The 17,693-nt window shown below is 44.8% G+C and overlaps 1 protein-coding gene across 7 annotated transcripts in view; it reads left to right on the forward strand.

Annotated features, from left to right (window-relative positions):
* KIAA1671 overlaps positions 1-17,693 on the forward strand; it is a 128,709-nt gene that overhangs the window by 30,041 nt on the left and 80,975 nt on the right. For 6 of the 7 annotated variants that reach the window (XR_014518412.1, XR_014518413.1, XM_083470902.1 and 3 more), the window contains exons 3-6: positions 142-1,863; positions 3,139-3,232; positions 4,311-7,358; positions 7,833-7,958. Coding sequence is in view for 5 of the 7 variants with exons in the window: in XM_083470902.1 (XP_083327028.1) it covers positions 179-1,863; positions 3,139-3,232; positions 4,311-7,358; positions 7,833-7,958 (4,953 nt within the window). In the remaining 2 variants the exon portion in view is untranslated. Of the gene's footprint in view, positions 1-141; positions 1,864-3,138; positions 3,233-4,310; positions 7,359-7,832; positions 7,959-12,282; positions 12,349-17,693 lie in introns of those variants that run through there. The other variant, XM_083470904.1, reaches the window with a different exon arrangement.

Below are 17,693 nucleotides of genomic sequence, written 5' to 3' on the forward strand. Positions count from 1 at the left end.
AATAAGAAACTCTTGATATTAAAAACATTGTTAGAATCCTGTCACCACCCGTCCATTTCTGCCCATATCCATGTCTGCTTGTTCACCTCCCATTTGTTGAACTGAGGGGCAGTAACACCTAATTTTATTGCTTTTTTATAGCATGTTCTTCCTCACGGGTTCTTTGTAATTCCCCTGGATGGCAATGAGAGCGATGGCAACGAAAGTTGAAGTCAGCTCTGTCCTGACATCCCTGACCAATCGAAGGGAGCTTGTGAACGAGGCAACACTTCAACACACCTTTGCCAGCAGTCTTTCTGATACAAGCAACAAGTCCAATGAACATCCAAGTTCTGTGTCCCCACAAATTTCAGAAGGAAGGAGCACATTTGGGAACCCTATGAGACCAGCAACAATGCCTCCAGCTACTTCAAGGCCACGATTAACTCCAAAGCCATTCTCAAGGGAGAAGTCTTGGGACACTTTTGCAGCGGTGAAAGCTCCTGTCCCCACAGCCAAACCTGGCAATGTCGCCCGCAGACCCTTTGCATTTGCCAAAAACGTTGAAGACAATGTGGAAGATGCTAAGGGACTGCTTAGTGGAAGCATTCCTCCCTTGGTAGAACAAAAATTAATTGAGAACAAAAGCACAAGTGAGTTTGTTGCAAATATGCCCTTTTATTCCAGTCCCCAGGCTAACACAGTAATCCTATTTGAAACCAGAAGTACCGAGGAAACAAGGATGAAGTTATCTTCTGAGAAAACATACAGCACTTTACAGGCGCAGGAGGGGCAGCTTCCCTCAGAATCAGAAATGTCCTACAGAAGACCTGAAGGTGCTGCCATTCACCGGCAATTTTCTGTTTCCTCAGAGTCCAAGCCTGTCTCCTGCAACCCTCACAGATCTCTCAAAAGGGAAGAGTCCTTTTCAGGTGCTACTGAGGAAAGGCCTAAAAATGTTGGAAAGCAGCAGAGCAGCACTAGTTTGGCTAGCGAGGAGCAGCCAAGGCCCAAACAGAGACCAGTGTCTGCCATTTTTCTGGAGTCCTTAAAGGATCAAAAGCACTGTGGAACTGATGTTTCTGATGAAAAACCTAATCCCGAAAAGTCCTGGGTTAGGAAGCCTCGCCCACTATCCATGGATCTTACAGCAAAATTTGAAATCCGAGACTTTTCAATTCAAAGGAAATCTTGCCCATCTGAAAGCAAGGAGAGGAACCTCCTTACCAATGAGGGCAGCAGCAGACCATTTGAACTGAGGACCAAGAGTGAAACAGAAGGGTTAAACAAAGTGGATTCTTCCAAGTCACATTTGAAAAGTGCCACTCAGGTTGATGACTGCCTGGGTATTAAAAGTAAACCTACTGCTCAAATCCAGAAGCCCTCTTCAAATGAAGTTGGGTCCCTAGGCCGGAACACTCCAAAAGACTTGAATCAAGTCTCTGCAAAGGACAGAAAATACCTATGGGAGATGAGACTTAACAGCCAAGAGGAAGAAAATGGGAGAGAAACAGATATTGCAGCAACTTCAGGAAAAAACACAGAGCCACCCCGTAGCAAAGGGCTGTCTGGCAAAGAGAGAATGGCACCAAACCACAAGGGAACTTGTGCCTTTAGTGAAATCTCTGCAAATGTTTCAGACACCAAAAACAAAAGCTTGAGGGAAGGCACTATAAAAAAAATTGTGAATTTACCAGATGCATTTGAAAGCTGTGCACCTCCAGTGAATGCTGAATCCTTCCCAGAAAGTCCTGGGAAAGAAAACAAAATTATGAACATCCAGCAGAGGATCAGAGAACTAACTGCTGAAAATACAGAGACCAAGCCAGGAAACCTGCGCCAGTCATTCCGCTCGCGGCCTCTTTCTGCAGACTTGACCAAACTGTAAGTTTTGGAAGAATTAGATGTAAACTCCATAAATTCAGATAAAATTTTATTTTTAGAACATTTCCACTATTCTTATTCTCCTACTGCCTCAGTTGCTCTTGAAATCTTATTTGTCTGCACAAGCATTGGCATTTTGCGTTGCAAATTGATAGGGGCAGTTGCTGGTGTGGAAAGGAGTGTCAGTGATGCCCTTTGACAGCACACTGTTTAAAATGGTGGGTTCTGGTTGGGGGCTGTGATTCCCTGTAGGTTTCAGCACAGCCTTAAAGAAGCAGGATTACCCTTGATTTTTAAAATAATGATTTTTTTAATAACGCAAAATTCATAATGTAAGGTAGGACCAAGCATTGATAGTTCTATCAAACTAACAAATGTATGTGAATGAGTCTAATAGGTTTATTTTTTTGTTAGCTGAATGGGCAATATTTTCAGTGTGTTCAGCTGTTTTAATGGGAGGGCTAGCAGATTGTACACCATCTCCATGTGCCAATGGGGCCAGTTGCTCCTGCAGTTCACGGGGGTTGACACGGCTAACTCTCCCTCTTGCCCACCTGCTGCTCCCCCCTTCTGCTTGCCGGCCCTCTCACAGCAGTGGCATGGGTTCTCCCAGGTTTGCTCAGAGTGAGGTATTGTGGATGAGCTTGACCAGAGAGTGCCTGGACTACCACTGCTTTAAAACACAGGTTAATTTCATTGCATTTAGAAGTGCAGAAAAGTGGCTTTGGCACAAGCACTCTTTCAGGCAGCCCTGCACATGGCACCATCAATTCCTTCCTCAGACTGAAGCTGAGGCAACCTGTTGTCACTTTGTCAGGAGTGGCTCAGGGGAAGGACAAAGGTGCCCCCCCCCCCAGTCTGACTGCTTGTCATGGTGGGCGGGGGAGTGGGCGGGGGGGGGTCAGGGTGCCGAGGAGGGAGGGAGGAGGTGGTTGCTGGGCCAGGCTCCAGTGGCTCATTGTCTTGTGCCTGCTCTGTTTAGATCCAGAGCTGGCCCTCATTAGGTCTGGGGCAAAGGGCAGACAGAATTAGATCCATTTACACATCATGGCCAGTAAGACAGGTCAGGGTTTTCTGGAGTGGAGGCATTGCTATTAAATTTAATTTTTCCAGTGACCTTTATGAAAAGCTGCTTTGGAATTTTTGGAAGTTTGCTAAATTAATATGCTGTTTACCTGTAATGTACTGATGAACCTGTATTGGAGCAAATGGCTAGTAATTTTGTTACTCAGGTTAGATCATTCCTTTTTATCTCAGTGGAATCTTTGCAAACAGGTTTTCCAACCCTGTGACTTCTGGTGACACGAAGCCTGAGCGACAGTCTGAATCAAGCATGAAGCCTGTTAGTCAAACGCCAGGCATTCAGGAGGTGAGAGAGCCTTGTAGGGTTTGGTTCTTCTAAATGTAAGCCTGTTTTGACATTGTGTCAGGCTCTGCTTGTGCATATGCCTGATCAAGAAGTGGACCTTGTGCATTTTAAGAATGACCTAATCCTAAGGTGCTTAGCTTGCTAATTCCTTTGCTGAACTAGGCAGCAAAGAAAAATCCTTAATTTAGGGGTGTTTGGCTCATGTGTATGGTTGTTTCTAAGCATAAGATAGGAAAATGCCTCAGTAAGCTTAGTAGCCTTTTATGAAAGAGTTCCCTGCCTCTCTTCTTTCTCCTGTGAATAGTGCTAGTTTGTTTTAATCATTATGCCATCAATTAACTCTCTCTAAACATTTCATTCCATTTGTCATAATGATACTTGGATATGGACAGAAGTTTCACTGTTAGACTTGTTGTTTCTCATTTTGTGTCAAGGCATATTTTTATATCTTTAAAAAAGATGTTCAGTTTGCTTTTAAATCTCAGTCAATTAAAGTTTGCCACGCTTTAGTAAATTTTCATGAGGTCCCAGATAGGCTGGTGATGTACTCTCCTAGCTCAGTCTAGCTCGGTCTCACTATGGAGAAAAATAACAGTTTAATAGAGTTGTTGAATATTTTATTAAAGCACCTCTTTAATTTTATTAAAGCACTAGCTTCAGTACATTAATTTCAGTGGGTCTACTCTAAGCAGAACTTAGTTGGATACTGCCCATTGGTCCTGCAGGGCTCAGCAGAAATTGGCTCAGGCTTGAATCCTTCAGGATGAAACCATGCACCATCCAAATCAGAGGAGAATAGTGGTTATATTTGGGGAAAATAGTCCAATTTTACTGCATGCAATTTTTGCTATAGTTTTACAGTCCAAAAACCATTTGCAGGAAAGATTCTGTTCCTGTTATTGAAATGTTACAAACTTCTTAAGAAAAGCCCCAAACTTGTGAGTTGGTATAAAATTCTGGGATGTTACAAGGTTGTTCTTATGATTTATTTATTTTTAGTGCCACAGGAGTGGCATATGTGTAAGATGTCATTTAGAAACGCTCTAAAATATCTTTTTCTAATGTTATATTGTTTCAGGATGAGGCAACAGATTCTAGAGAAGCCCATTCAGCTGGTACTCCCTGGAAGCTACAGCAGCCTTTAAAAATCCCACACAGAGATGGGCACCTTGAGAGAGATAGTAGTTTTGCCATAGAGAGTCAAAATGTCACTCTGCAGGGTGAAAGTCCTGCTTTGGTCACAGATCATGACATGAAAACACATTCCAAGCCTTCTATAGAAAATGTGTGCATTAAAACTGTCAGAGCAACCATGTTTGAGCACAATGTGCAGAGGCACCACATAGCTGCTGATCACTTTGAAGCTGAGTCTACATTGCAGGCAATGAATGAGCTTGTTGAGGGGCAGCTAGGATTTGGCAAGGAGTCATGGCTAGAAAAAGCTCGGGAGGCTAAAATGAACCCAAAGAAAGTGTCCTCCAGGCAGGCTCATATATCAGCAGATCCTGGAAAACAAAGAAATGCAAACATTTCAAATGAAAACAAAGTTCCTCAGGCATCAGAGATATACACTGCAAAAGACAAGTATGAAAAACCCACTGCAAAGCATGTGGAGGACTCATTAATGTACCAAAGGATAGAGCCAAGATATGAAATTCTCCAGACAGTTGGCAAAAGGGTGCAAAGCGAGGCAATTGCAGTTGTTCCTGAGGATAAGGCTGTAACCCTACGCAGCAGAAGATTTTTGAAAGAGAGGAGAAAAGCAGATGGGAGTGCTGTGGATGCCTCTTGGACCTGTAGCTCCGACATTAAGAGTGATGGCTGGGAAGATGACTCTTTCCTTTTCAAAGCAAGAGACGCAGAGGAAATTTCAACAAAGGTAACTGCTCTGAAAGAAGTTAGTGCCTCCCAAAGCCAACATGTTTCCCACAAGCAAGGAGCTGAGTTGGATAAAAATCTGACTGGACAGCAGCATGCAACTGTGATAGCTTCATACTTCACTAATAGAGAGAAGGATTTGGGGAAAACAGATGACACAGTCTCTAAGCTATCTTCAGGGACAGAAAAAAGGAAAAGTGATGCTGTTCTTGCTGGTAAGATGGAGAGTTCCAAAATGCTGAAACGCTTCCCAGAGAGTTTTGAAGCAGGTCCAGACAGGACAGATGGCTGTGAAGCCAGAGCAAATGGTGGTCAGAACATTTCTTCACCCATTACCAGTAAGCAGGAGAGCCAGACTTCTCTGTGTGGGATGACCCATTACCAGTGGCAAAAGCACAGCAGCAAGTGTCCCCACCCAGAGGCAGACCCTGCAATATCTTACGAGCAGAAAGAAGAATCTAAAGCATTTGGATTAACGACACGCTCAATGGCATACAGTGCCCAAGAAGAACGGAATGTTTTGGAGCACAAAGCTGAAGTACACCAACATCAACAGCTCAGTGGAGAAGAGATGGTCAGGAGAAGCGGCCATCATGTTTCTGGTCCAAAAGCTTCAGAAAGATGGCGAAGGAAGACCTTGCCTCATGATGCTGCCCAGTTTGAGGAAGTTGGGCTTCTGGCCCAGGAGAGTGGCAAAGCCCTGAGCAGACGGGACTCCTTGCAACTTCATGACAAATTGATTGCAAAGAGAAACCCAAAACCCAGGTGTGGAGCAGAGCCACAGGATGGGAGTTTAGTCACTCCCAGCAGTCCAGACAATGATCTTAAGAATCAGCTCTCTCCTTCAGAGCCGAAGGCAACATATTTTGCTATTACTTACCAGATCCCTGATGAAAACGCAAATATCTCTGGAAAACTACTTGATCCTCTCAGAAGCAAACGCATTTCTTCACTAGCCAAAGATGCTTCAGTTACTCCCAATACTAGTACTTCCAGAAGATCCTATCCCCCAAATTACCAATATAGTAAAAGATTCACAGATGCACATGTCTCTCTGGACAGGCATCTTAAAAAGAACTGGGTTGAAGGGGGAGAAGGTAGTGCCTCAGATCTTCCAAAGAAAGGAACATTTAAACATACACTAACTGAGACCAGAGATGGGAACTCGATGGCTCCGGAGAAGCGACTAGAGGATGCTAAAGCGAGGGTTATAGAAGTAGATCCCCTGCATCTAGCAGGGCCAGAGTCTCTCTTCTATTTCAGACCTCTTCATTGGGACAGTGAGCATTTAGGGCAAAAGAAGTGTAGCAACCACAGCCACAGTATGGCCAAAGGTAAGGCCTCTGATTATTACAGGTCGAAAGTTCTTGACATTGATGCACTGATGGCCCAATATGAAGGAGATTCTAAGAAGGACTCTGTGGCTCTGGGCAAGAAAGAGGGTGGTCTTCCTGAAGATAGCAGCTCATTTCCTTGCGAGAGATTGGCACATAAAAGGAATTCTCCAGGAAGCACTAGGCAGGATATTTACGCCACAGAAATCTGCATAAGAGAGAGAGAGCTGTTGAGGAACTGTGGCCAGCAGCTGAATCCCTCCAAGGCCATAGATGTGAATTTCAGCCCTCCTTTCCAGGCAAGGGCAGTTGCAGAAAAACCAAAGTATTCACCTGCAGCAGATCCAGTCAGCACTAGGAAAAAAACATTCATTGTTGATGATGATCAAGGAGAGGACCTCGTGTTAAGGCACCAAAGTGCAAAATATGCTTACTACAATTCACAGGTCTCCAGTCTTGTCAGTACGGATGTGGAACTGGAGAAAAGCTTTGTCCTTCATCCCCCAAAGGTACTCAGTGACAGTGCCTTGGGGAAGGATGTGAGCCTGAAGCAACTGTCAGCTGTGCATTCAGAGGGCAACTGGAGCACCAGTGTTGACGTGAGTGGGGCTGATAAGAAGCAAACTGGTGCAGGTGGAAGTTCTTTGGAGAATGACGGTTCTGCAGTCAAGAGCAGAGCCAAATGGAGTCGCGCCACATCTGGTTTGGCCTGTGACCTACCAGACTTAAAGCGTTCGTACTCTGAAAAGAGTCGCCAGTCCAGAGCAAGGGGCAGTTTACCCTCTGGGCCAGAAACAAGAGGAAGACAAGACCAAAACAGAGTATGTCAAAGCTTCCCACCAGAATCTATGGACAGTCAGCTGAGCCAACAAAGGACATCTCAACGGGACTCTTTCCTCCTTGAAAGGACAAAGGTACATTACAGAACCAGTCACTGAGTATAGCTTGTATTCTGCAGGGCAGCCTTCTGCAACTGGAACCATTCAGATGCTGCTAGACTCCAACTCCCATCATCCCCAGCCGGGGTGGCCTGTGGTCCATGGTGATGGGAATTGCAGCCCAGCAACATCTGGAAGGCATTAAGATGGGGAAGGCTACTGAAAGGAATGAGCAAAGGGTGATGGGAATGACCATTCTAGGTCTTTTTGTTCTCATGTCATCTATGATGCCCCACAAGGTTTGTCTGCCCCATCTGCACAGCACATACAGCTGAGCCTTGGGTGCACCACTGGCAAGCTGTATTAGCTGTGCAGATGGGCAGACAAACCCACACCTTCTGCCACTTCTCTGCAGTGGCAGATATAAAAACTTTGCAAGGACTCATGGCATTAAAGCAAGGTCTTGATTTTGGTGAGCTCAGTTCTCTTTTAAATTTCTTTCTCTAAAAGGATGTTGACAAAGAATGGACCAAGCAGGACCGTGATGGCTCAGGAGCAAGAAATTCTCCCTACCTTCCTCTACAGAAGAGGAGCCACAGTTTTTACAAAGACAAAAGGACTGACCACTGGGCAGCGGTAGGTTCTCTTCTTCTTTGATTTCCCCCCCCAGGCCTGCAAATCTAGTTGCGTACATGTGGTGCACTGAAGGTCTCAGAGCTTCACTGCCCACAGAATGGTTTACACACTTTGCTATGAGTGCAGGCGTGCTTTCCCCCCTGCCTTGCTCTTTTCCGTAGCCTTGCTCAACCAAGGTTTCCTGGTCTAGAGTGGGCCAGTGACTTGGCTAAATCACATTGCGCCAGTCCTTTCTCTGTGGGGCTGCTGAGGGCGCAATGAGTCTCCCCTAGATCGCTGGATTGCCTCTAAAAGGGGCTACTTAGTGATCTGGTGATATATCACGATGTTGAAAATCAGATATTGCCCAGCCCTATTGTTGACTCAGCGTGATTGGTTGGGATGGAGGAGAATATGGCATAAGTTTAGAATAGGCGATCAAGCTCAACAAAGTGGATAGCGAGGGAGACATGAGCAAGTGAAACAAGGTGTTCTTTGCTCTGCTGATAAAAGCATACTTTAGTCTTGAGCCATCTGGTAGACAAATTTGCTTGGTACTTTTCCCTTCTATTCATAGATGTAATGAATATCCGCACCCCACCCCAAACATTGTGAAATATGCAATTCATTTTGAACCTTTCTCTTAAAAAAAAATTTTAAGCACAGAATAGGTTTTAGTTTGAAAATATCTAAAAAGTAAAGCCAGATTTCAAAAAACAAAAAGGCAATCGGAAGTTTTCTGCTGGCTACTTTGAATTATCACTATCTAGAAACCCTCTTGAGAGTTGGAATACTGAACCTAAGAAACAGCCATGCAGTTAGTCTTTTACTCAAAGGCAAGACTTAGTGAGCCTGCTGTCATCTTAAAGGCTACTGCAGCAGCTCCTCATTTGCGGAATGCCCATGGGAGACTCGCCTGCCTCATTCACTGGCTACTTTTAGGCACCAGGCAAAAACGTTTCTCTTCAACCAGGCCTTTGGCTGATGAACATTCTGTAGCTTTTGAAATATGTTTGTGGAAGTGAGATTATTGGTTTGTTTTTGTCTTCGTTATATATTTTATATTTTCATTTTGTGTTTTTTTGTTGTGAACTGCCCTAGGATCTTTGGATGAAGGGCAGTAAATAAATTTAATAGTAAATAAATAAAGCTTTTGTGAGTTGTTGTAACTAGCTATAATTGGATGTATGAGGTGAAATTAAGAGGCAAGTATTTGAAAATAATTGCCAGAATGCCTGCAATCAATGCCATTCCTTCTCCATTACCTTATGAAATTGACCATGGTGCAGAACTCATTTGAAACAGGCGCCTGTCCCAGAAAAGGGGCTAAAGCATATTAAATGTTGTGGCTGGGAATGATATCTCACTGTGTGAGGCGCAAGTGTTGCTTCATATTCCTTCCAGCCTCTCCCTTTCAGAATTAAGTGTTCTGTTTTTGAATTTTGAATTCTGAGGTGCCAGTGCATAAACAGCAGAGGTGGAAGTTGGTGTTATTTGGTCCTGCTGTTGATCAGCATTGATGAAAGGACAGGAACAGTGTCTGATGGGTTGTGGGACGCTGGTGACAGTAGTAAACTGCCAGTTAAGTGCTTATCCTTGAGGAGGAAGCTTTTCAGAGTTGTGCCTGCAAATAGGAAACTCAAAAGTGTGCTTTAAATCAAAGATTTGCTGATCACCTGGGTGTTCAACTCCACCATGTGGTGACTGGAAGGATTGCTTTGTTTAGAAAATTGTATGCTTTTTTCAGCAGCTGCTAGCAATGGAGTACTAAGACTGGGGAAGTTGTGCTAACTTTGGCAGGTGGGGGGGCTCTTGTCGTGTCCATGTTGTGATGTCCGTGCATGGGCAAGAGATTGGGGAGTGCTTTCTAGGATCCAGTCTCGGGGAGGGGGGATGCCTGTAAACTTGATTGGGCATTATTGTTGTCCTGCGAGGTTGCCCTGAAACATTCCCAGCATCCCTTGGAGCTTCATGTTAACAGGGGAAGACCAGGAACAGTGGTTGTCTGATAACTTGTCTGTGACTATCAGCCTTCTTGTGGCAGAGCTCTGATGTGCCTTGGTGGAATCCCAGTTTGAAAAGCTAGGAAACAATATAAAATCTGGCTCACTGTCTTCTGAGTGAATCAATCTCTCGTCTGGTAGTGAGATTCTTACTAATGGGAAGCCAAGGTATGTTTGCATTGTGCTTGGTGTATGTCAGTCCTAAATGGTGCCACCACATTGGCGTTTCAACATTTTATCCATTCATTCTGGGCAAGGTTCCCTTTAAAACCTTATCGCTCAAGTGTGTGTGTGTGTGTGTGTGTGTGTGTGTGTGTGTGTGTAAAGAACCCACCTTTTTAAACAACAGGTTGAGCCAAACCCTTGAAACGTCACCCAATTTCAATCGTTAAAAAATATTCTTAATAACAATATGAAATTCCATCTCCTTACATTAAGGGGTAATGACAAGGGGGTGGATTTGGGGTTTTGCTTTCATCATAATGTTGCACTGTTGCTGAAAAGGGAAATCATGAGATTATGATGATATTTATATGTACTGTGGGAGAGAGGTGAATGCTGGAAACTGTCCTCCCCACTGCCCAATGTTGGTCTCCAGCTTCCCTAATCTCTGACCATTGGCCATGTTGTCTGCAGCCGACAAAATCCAGCGGGGCACAGACAATGCACGGGGCATTTCACTTAAAAGTCTCTTGGTTTTCATTTGTGTGCTCCAACCTGTGCCCTCAGATGGTGTGAGCTCTCCTATTCTTGCTTCAGTACACCAAGTGCACGATTGTCTTTTCCCTATGAACCCAGCACTGCACACTGGGATTGGCTGATGGAAGTAGATGACTTTAATCATAACAGGGCTTAATCTTTGTGGGAGTCCAGATTTCCTCACGCTAATCCCAGCCCTGGAAAGGGCTAATCTGTGTCAGCTGGTTGCACCTGAAAAACAGGACAGGCAATTCTGCCTTTTGCAGTGACACCCCCCCCCAGTCTTACCTGCAAACTCTTGCTTCCACACAGCCCTCCCCACATCCACTGCTATCAGATGAAGTCCTCCTGGGTGGGGGGGGGGGCGGCTCCGAGGGCGGCTCCTGCTCAGCTGTTGTTGTAAGAACTGCTGCTTACCTTGTGCCCAAGGTTCTGGGTGCTGACTTACAGCACTTATATTTAGGTAAGCAGGGGAGGCTGCCGGCAGTCCTGGATTACCTAGCAGGCAGATGAGCATTTACTTAGGGCACCAGCAAAGCAGGGGCACCCCCCAAAAATGTGATATTTAGCATTTGATATTTAAGAAAAAGTGTTGAAGTCATCATTATCATGGGAAAAATGAGAACTTTGTAAAACTTCCTTACACTGCATTGCACACTCTTTCCCCCCTTTCGCGTTCTCTTTTTATTACTCATCTGCACCTACATGAACCAGGGTTGTGTCTTACTAATGTAGATTGAAATAATAAGAGGAAATCAGATCATCTCATGTGTTTATTTTATGGTTTAGTATTGCTTTTATTTTGAGTTACATATTTGGGGGCAGAATCTTTCCAGTGCTTAGGGCCTCTCAAGGTCTTCATCTGGCCCTGGCTACTCTTGCAAGTCTACTCAGAAGTAAGCCCCATTGAGTAGGGCAAGGCTCCCAGGGTTAAGCAGGTTGCAGTCTGTGACTCAAAGAAGTGTGGGCAGCAGCATCTTGACCTCTCTTTTGCCTCTTCCTCTTCTCATACACCTGAGATCTTGAGAGGTGACAAAGCTGTTCTCCTCCTCCTTCTCGCAGCCTTTGCTTAGGAAGCTGCATGCAGAGGAATACAGAGCAGCTGATGAATAATTTGTAGGGTTTACTGCTGGTTCTTTGTTTGCAAGTGCTGCTGGTCATCAGAGGAGCGCAGGACTATTCCATGCTCTAGAATAGTTTTATCCCCTTCTTTAATTTGAAAAGTGTTTTTATGCTAAGCCTGTTCCTCTCCCCCACCCCCTTTTGTGGTCTGCAGCTCAGGGGAAATGAGGTCAGTCAGCCACAAAGCAAGGGCTGCTCCTTTTGCCATATACTGCAGCCTGTATCCGCTCAACAGGCCTTTTTCAGAAAAAGAAGTTTTGGTCAGAAGTATAATTGGAAATTGAAATTGCAGCTGCACTCTTGCTGGTGATCTACTAGCATTTGTTGGTTAATGTAAATAGGCTTGGAAGTGGCTTTAGCACCAGCAGCCCCACCTGTTAAAGGGACAGACGGTGCACAGATCCTTTCCTCCTATTGAGCAGCTCTCTGAATTATTCATGGTGCCTTTAATTGGGCTGATATGCTTATGACTTTCTACTAAAGAGCAAAACAAACGGAGGTGGGGGAGGACACTTTCTTTCCATCTTCTGGTGAGAATGGAGTATTATTACTGCCCAAACTTGCTGAAGTCCTTACGGTCTCTGTGGGTGAGTAGAACATCTGCCTCTTGCTCATATTCTCAGTATTGGGGTGTACTTGCTTTCCCGTTAAGTATATCTGTCCATGGCTTTGAGACCTGTCTGTCAGGAGAGAGGGAGGGAGGGAGGGCAATTGGTGTCTCTTGGTTAGGAGCAGGAGGGGAAGGTCATTTGAAAAGAGACACCTGAAAATAATTTAATCATGGTAGGATAATAAAAGATGACAGCATAGATCTGTGGTTTGTATATGGGACTGGGATCCTAGCTCCTTTCGGTGAGACAAGCACCAAACAAAGCAGTCATGCTGACTGGGGCTGATGGCAGCTGTCAAAAACACTTGGGAGGGTAGCGGTTTGGCCACCATAGTCCATGCATTAATGACATCAAGAATGGATCACTGCAATGGGCTCTGTGTGGGGCTTCCCTTGTGCTTAATTGGGAAGCTGCCATTAGTGCAGCACAATTGCTGGCAGCCGTGAAACCTTGTCCGCATATCACAGCTGTGCTCAGAGACCGACAGTGGCTGCCAGGTTCAAGGTATTACTATTAGCATAGAAAGGCCTCAATGACTAGAGACACATTACCCCAAAGATGGCCCCTCGTTGGCTTCCATCTGCGGAACGGGCGCTGTTACAGGTACATCATACATGTCCCACATTTGCAAGAAATTGATATTTTAGTCTGGGAGTGCCCACACCTTGGAACTCCCTGCCAGGGGCCTTCGCTGCCCTCTTTCACCAAACCTGTCCTGATATGTGATTTAATCTGGTTTTAACTTATCACTGATTTTAATTATTTACCTAGCTGTTTTTACTGATAATCTTATTGTTTTATTCTTTTTGTAAAGCGCTTTGAGGGTTTTTTAAACAATCAAGTGGCATATAAATTTTATGAAATAAATAAAAATAAACAGTAGGTTGAGGAAGGCAAATCTAGTTCTATTCTTAGTGGCCTTCAAAGGGTAGAAAAATATTTATTCCCCCGTTGCTTCTTCCCAGCCCCCTCCCCTTACACAGAGATGTCAGAGTCTGCTACAATTAGAAATGTAATCTGGAGTGGGGTATTCAGTCTTTGGGCCTAGTAAAATCCTTGAGAAATTTGCTCTGTAAGCGCTTCTGGTGGCCTCCCAGAACCATTGTCAAAGGTTGGCATGGGAGGACCCTCACCCCAGCAAGAGGCACCTGCTCTTCTTCGCCCTCTTCACCAGCTTGCTTGCCCACCCATCTCTCCCTGACAACAGTGGAGGTGGTGCTCCTCCTGATGGGGCAAGGAGGGTCCTTCCTGCTTGCTCTGTGGCTCTGTCTGCCTGGCAAGGAAGCAGGTGGTTGGAATGAAGAGGAAGAGGGGCAGGAGCAGCTGGTGATCATAGGGCTAAGGCAGTAGACTCATTGTGGGAGGGGATCCCATGGAAGCGGGTGTGACTTAGGCAAGGGCCCTTGCTGGCTCAGAGTTCATGAATGTCAGCCAATCATCTTCCTAACACCATATTTTCCTGTTAGGGATACATGTTACCTTTACACACCTTGCATTGAACACTGGTGCTAGTGTTTGTATGAAAGGGTGTACATTTGTTGATTTGTACATCTCAACTGTCGTACACACAGGAACACAGGAGAAACACCTACTGAGTGCTATGGCAAAACAACATTGTTAGTACAGTGGTGCCTTGCAAGAAGAAAAGAATCCGTTCTGTGATTCTCTTCGTCTAGCGGCTTTTTCGTCTTGCGAAGCAAGCCCATTGAAGGATTAGCGGATTAGCGCTATTAGCAGCTTTTAGCGGCTTTTAGCGGCTTATCTGCTGATCGGATCAGCTGATAAGCGGCTTAGCGGCTTAGAAAAAGGGGGGAGGGGGAAAAAACAGCAGGAACTCGCAAGACATTGTTGTCTTGCGAAGCAAGCCCATAGGAAATTCGTTTTGCGAAGCACCTCCAAAACGGAAAACTCTTTCGTCTAGCAAGTTTTCCGTCTTGCGAGGCATTCGTCTTGCGGGGCACCACTGTAGTTTGATTTCTGTTTCCCATTATCTGGGAAACCATGTGTCTCTTTGCCTGCTTCTAGCGATTGGGTGACTGGAGGTAGTAAGTTGCACCCAGGTTACAAATTAAAGGGAGAAAACTATTCCTTTAGCATTGTCTGAAGGGTATCTTGTTTGCTGAAAAATAGGAAGGAAACCAAACCAGAGACAGTGGTCAAATGACTTGGATGAATTTTCTAATCATTATGTTGAACTTGCCTCCTCAACCCCTTCACGCCTTGGCCTTCCTGCTTTTCATTGTGCCTCTAGCACAGTGGTTCCCATTTGGAAGGGGCACTGCCCCCTCAGTTCCACAAACTCACCCCCAGTGCCCCCTGCCCTACCCTATAAAAATAGAGCAGTAGAGCTTAAAATGCAAAGTGAGGAAGGCATTTGCTGGGCTGTAGGTCGGTCAGTTGTAAATCATAGAATCATAGAATCATAGAGTTGGAAGAGACCACAAGGGCCATCGAGTCCAACCCCCTGCCAAGCAGGAAACACCATCAGAGCACTCCTGACATATGGTTGTCAAGCCTCTGCTTAAAGACCTCCAAAGAAGGAGACTCCATCACACTCCTTGGCAGCAAATTCCACTGTCAAACAGCTCTTACTGTCAGGAAGTTCTTCCTAATGTTGATAAGTGGTTGATGTGCTTGTTGGGGGGCCCCTGCCACATAGCGCCCTCTAGGTGATTCCCCAGGGGCTGTACTGCTCCCTTTCAGAAGCCCTGCACTAGCACATCCTTTGTTCTGGAAGCCTGCATGGCTCACGAAGTTTGGAAGCTCACCTAGGATCTCTTTGGTTCCCAGCGCCTTGTGTGTTTTAGTCATCATGCAGGCTTGCTAGTGTGGGGCCTTGTTGCTCACCACTTCTTCAGTTCTGTTGCCACCCCAAACTGAACGAAAAGGAGATCCTTGCAGCAGGCTGAGGCCAGTGATAAGTGTCTCTTCTTTACTACAGCGATCACAGTGTTGTTTTGGGTTGTGCTGCTCCTGCTCCTTGTCAGCTGACTTTCACTAGGGATGGTGTACGATGTTGGCAGGATTCAGGATTAAAATTAACATAAACTGTGCCGGTAACAGGATGTTAGCGCCTGCAGTCATGGCCTTTATGGTAACCCACATTCCTTGGCTGCTGGTACTATATGTGCATTGCTGAATTCAGGTGAACTCGAAACCTGTGGACATGCCCAGATAGAAGGGCTGGAGCCTGTTGGTAATGAGAAGGCTGGCACCTTTAAATCCCAGACTTGCCAGCCACTGAAACCTCATCCTGTCTGCGCTCGGATTCAGTCAACAAAATACCCAGTCCCCATCTCCCAGCCGAACCAAATGAACCTGGGTCACAGTACTGCTTTCTGTGTCAGAAGTGACCCAGAGGGCCTTTTTCCACCCTGGGGAGGGCTTGCACCTGGGACCGATGCAGGTGGGCACTTTGAGTGCTCTGCTAGGTGGGGAGGCTTGCAAAGACAAGCTCTGGTTACAAGCTCGTTTCTAACTGTATTGTTTATTCATTCATTTATTTTTTAAAGCTCTCTAGAGCTCACGAATAGCTCTGTTACAACATTTAAGACAGTTGCCTTTGAATGTTTGAGAGGGTAATTGGCATTTGTGTCAGAAACTGGTAGAAGTCCTTTCATCTCTCTTTTCTGTCTAGGAGTGGGGGGAAACACATTTGTGGGGCTACTTTTGAAAGCATGCAACATTTTCAAATGCAGTGGTGGGGGATCATGTGTCCTGTGAGTAATTATACTGCAATAGGCTTAGTTCAGACATCAGAACCAAGCTGTGGTTTGTAACTGGTAAGCCAGAAAAGGAAACATCCGTTTTGAAGTTGGTTTGGAAACTGTGGCTTGTGCTAACTACAACTTGGGGTGAAATGACAGGCAGCATTTGCGACCAAGCCCCTTCTTCCAGAGGCCACTAAAGAACCCAGAGTAGGCAGGTAGCAGCAGCAGCAGCAGCAAAGGAGAGACTTGAAGCCTCAGTTTGCTTGATGGTCTGCACCCCACACTCTGTTGCGCTTCGTTCACGCGAAGGCTTGGCAATGAGGTTTTTTTAAAAATGATATTTATTGAAATTTTTTTAGAATTACAAAAAAAACAAGGTAGAAAAAGGAAAAAAACCAAGAAAAAACAAACCACATAATAAAAATCAAAATTAAAAAATAGCACAACACAATCAAAAGACAAAGATATACCACAAACATTTAAAAACAAATCCAATATTCTCAAAACCTTAACTGTCATTACCTTCTTTCTTTGACCTCCTCCTCCTCCCTTTTTTTGTATCCTAGTTGTTAATTGTCGCAGCAAATCCTTTCCATATTTCATAATATTCTGTCATTACATTACCTTAATCTATTTTAATCTTATCTTACTATAAAAAACATTAAAGCTTAAAACTTAAGTCTTTTACCAATTTCTCATAACCATAATATTCTTACATAATTCTTTAAATATTTTTACTAAAGCCAAATAATTTCGTTCCAACATTTTTCTAACATTCATCAATTTTGTAAAACAATCCTAATAGAAAAAAACAAAAAAACAATCTGATCTTCATCCAGCGTCTCTTCCTCCTGGTACCGGGTTTTGTCAGTCCTTTCTTTGTCAGTCCCATCAATCTAGCGCATTAACTTGGTAATCTTATATCCGAGGCCCTTAAGTCCCTTCCATGTCCCTTCCGCGGCTCTTCTTCATATTTATAGCTATATTTTCCTTTGTCTCCTGCTCCTTTCACTCGTGGGAACTCCAGCTTAACAATGTTTTTGACCCTTCTCGACAAATCAGTCCCTTTTCCATAGTCCACACTGAACTCCATGTGGTATTTAAGAACCTGTTTCAAAGTCCCTCCAAAATTAAGAGCCCCCACAACCCCAAACATCTCACGGCCCATTACCAGACTTGAAAAGTCCAAACATCCCTGCATAGGGGGGTCTATCCAACCCCCCATTTCCAAGCCAAGCCAAACTTTCCAAATCTGGCTTTTTCCAAGCTCATTTGTCAAATCCAAAAACTCATGTTCCTGCTGGGCCGCAGCTCCCTCCATCTCTGGCGCCCAAGATTCAGCAACATCCTCTTCCCTCATCTGTTCTGTCAGGGCACACTCCTGATTTGATTCCTGGGTGGGCTCCATATAATTTCCCACTGCCTGTTCAAAATTTCTGATCGCATCAGTCATCAAGTCCGTCTTCTCATGTAGCTGTTCCAATAGGGCACTTGTTTTACAGAGAGCACACAACAGAGCTTCTGAATACATTGTCCTGCAAGGTCAGAAGTCTATTCCCACGATCGTAATCTGTAGCAGCTGCAAGCTCCCCAATTCAGAATTGGTTACAG

Source organism: Podarcis liolepis (genome assembly GCF_965112155.1).
Source record: "Podarcis liolepis genome assembly, chromosome: 13".
NCBI classification, from domain to species: Eukaryota; Metazoa; Chordata; class Lepidosauria; order Squamata; family Lacertidae; genus Podarcis; species Podarcis liolepis.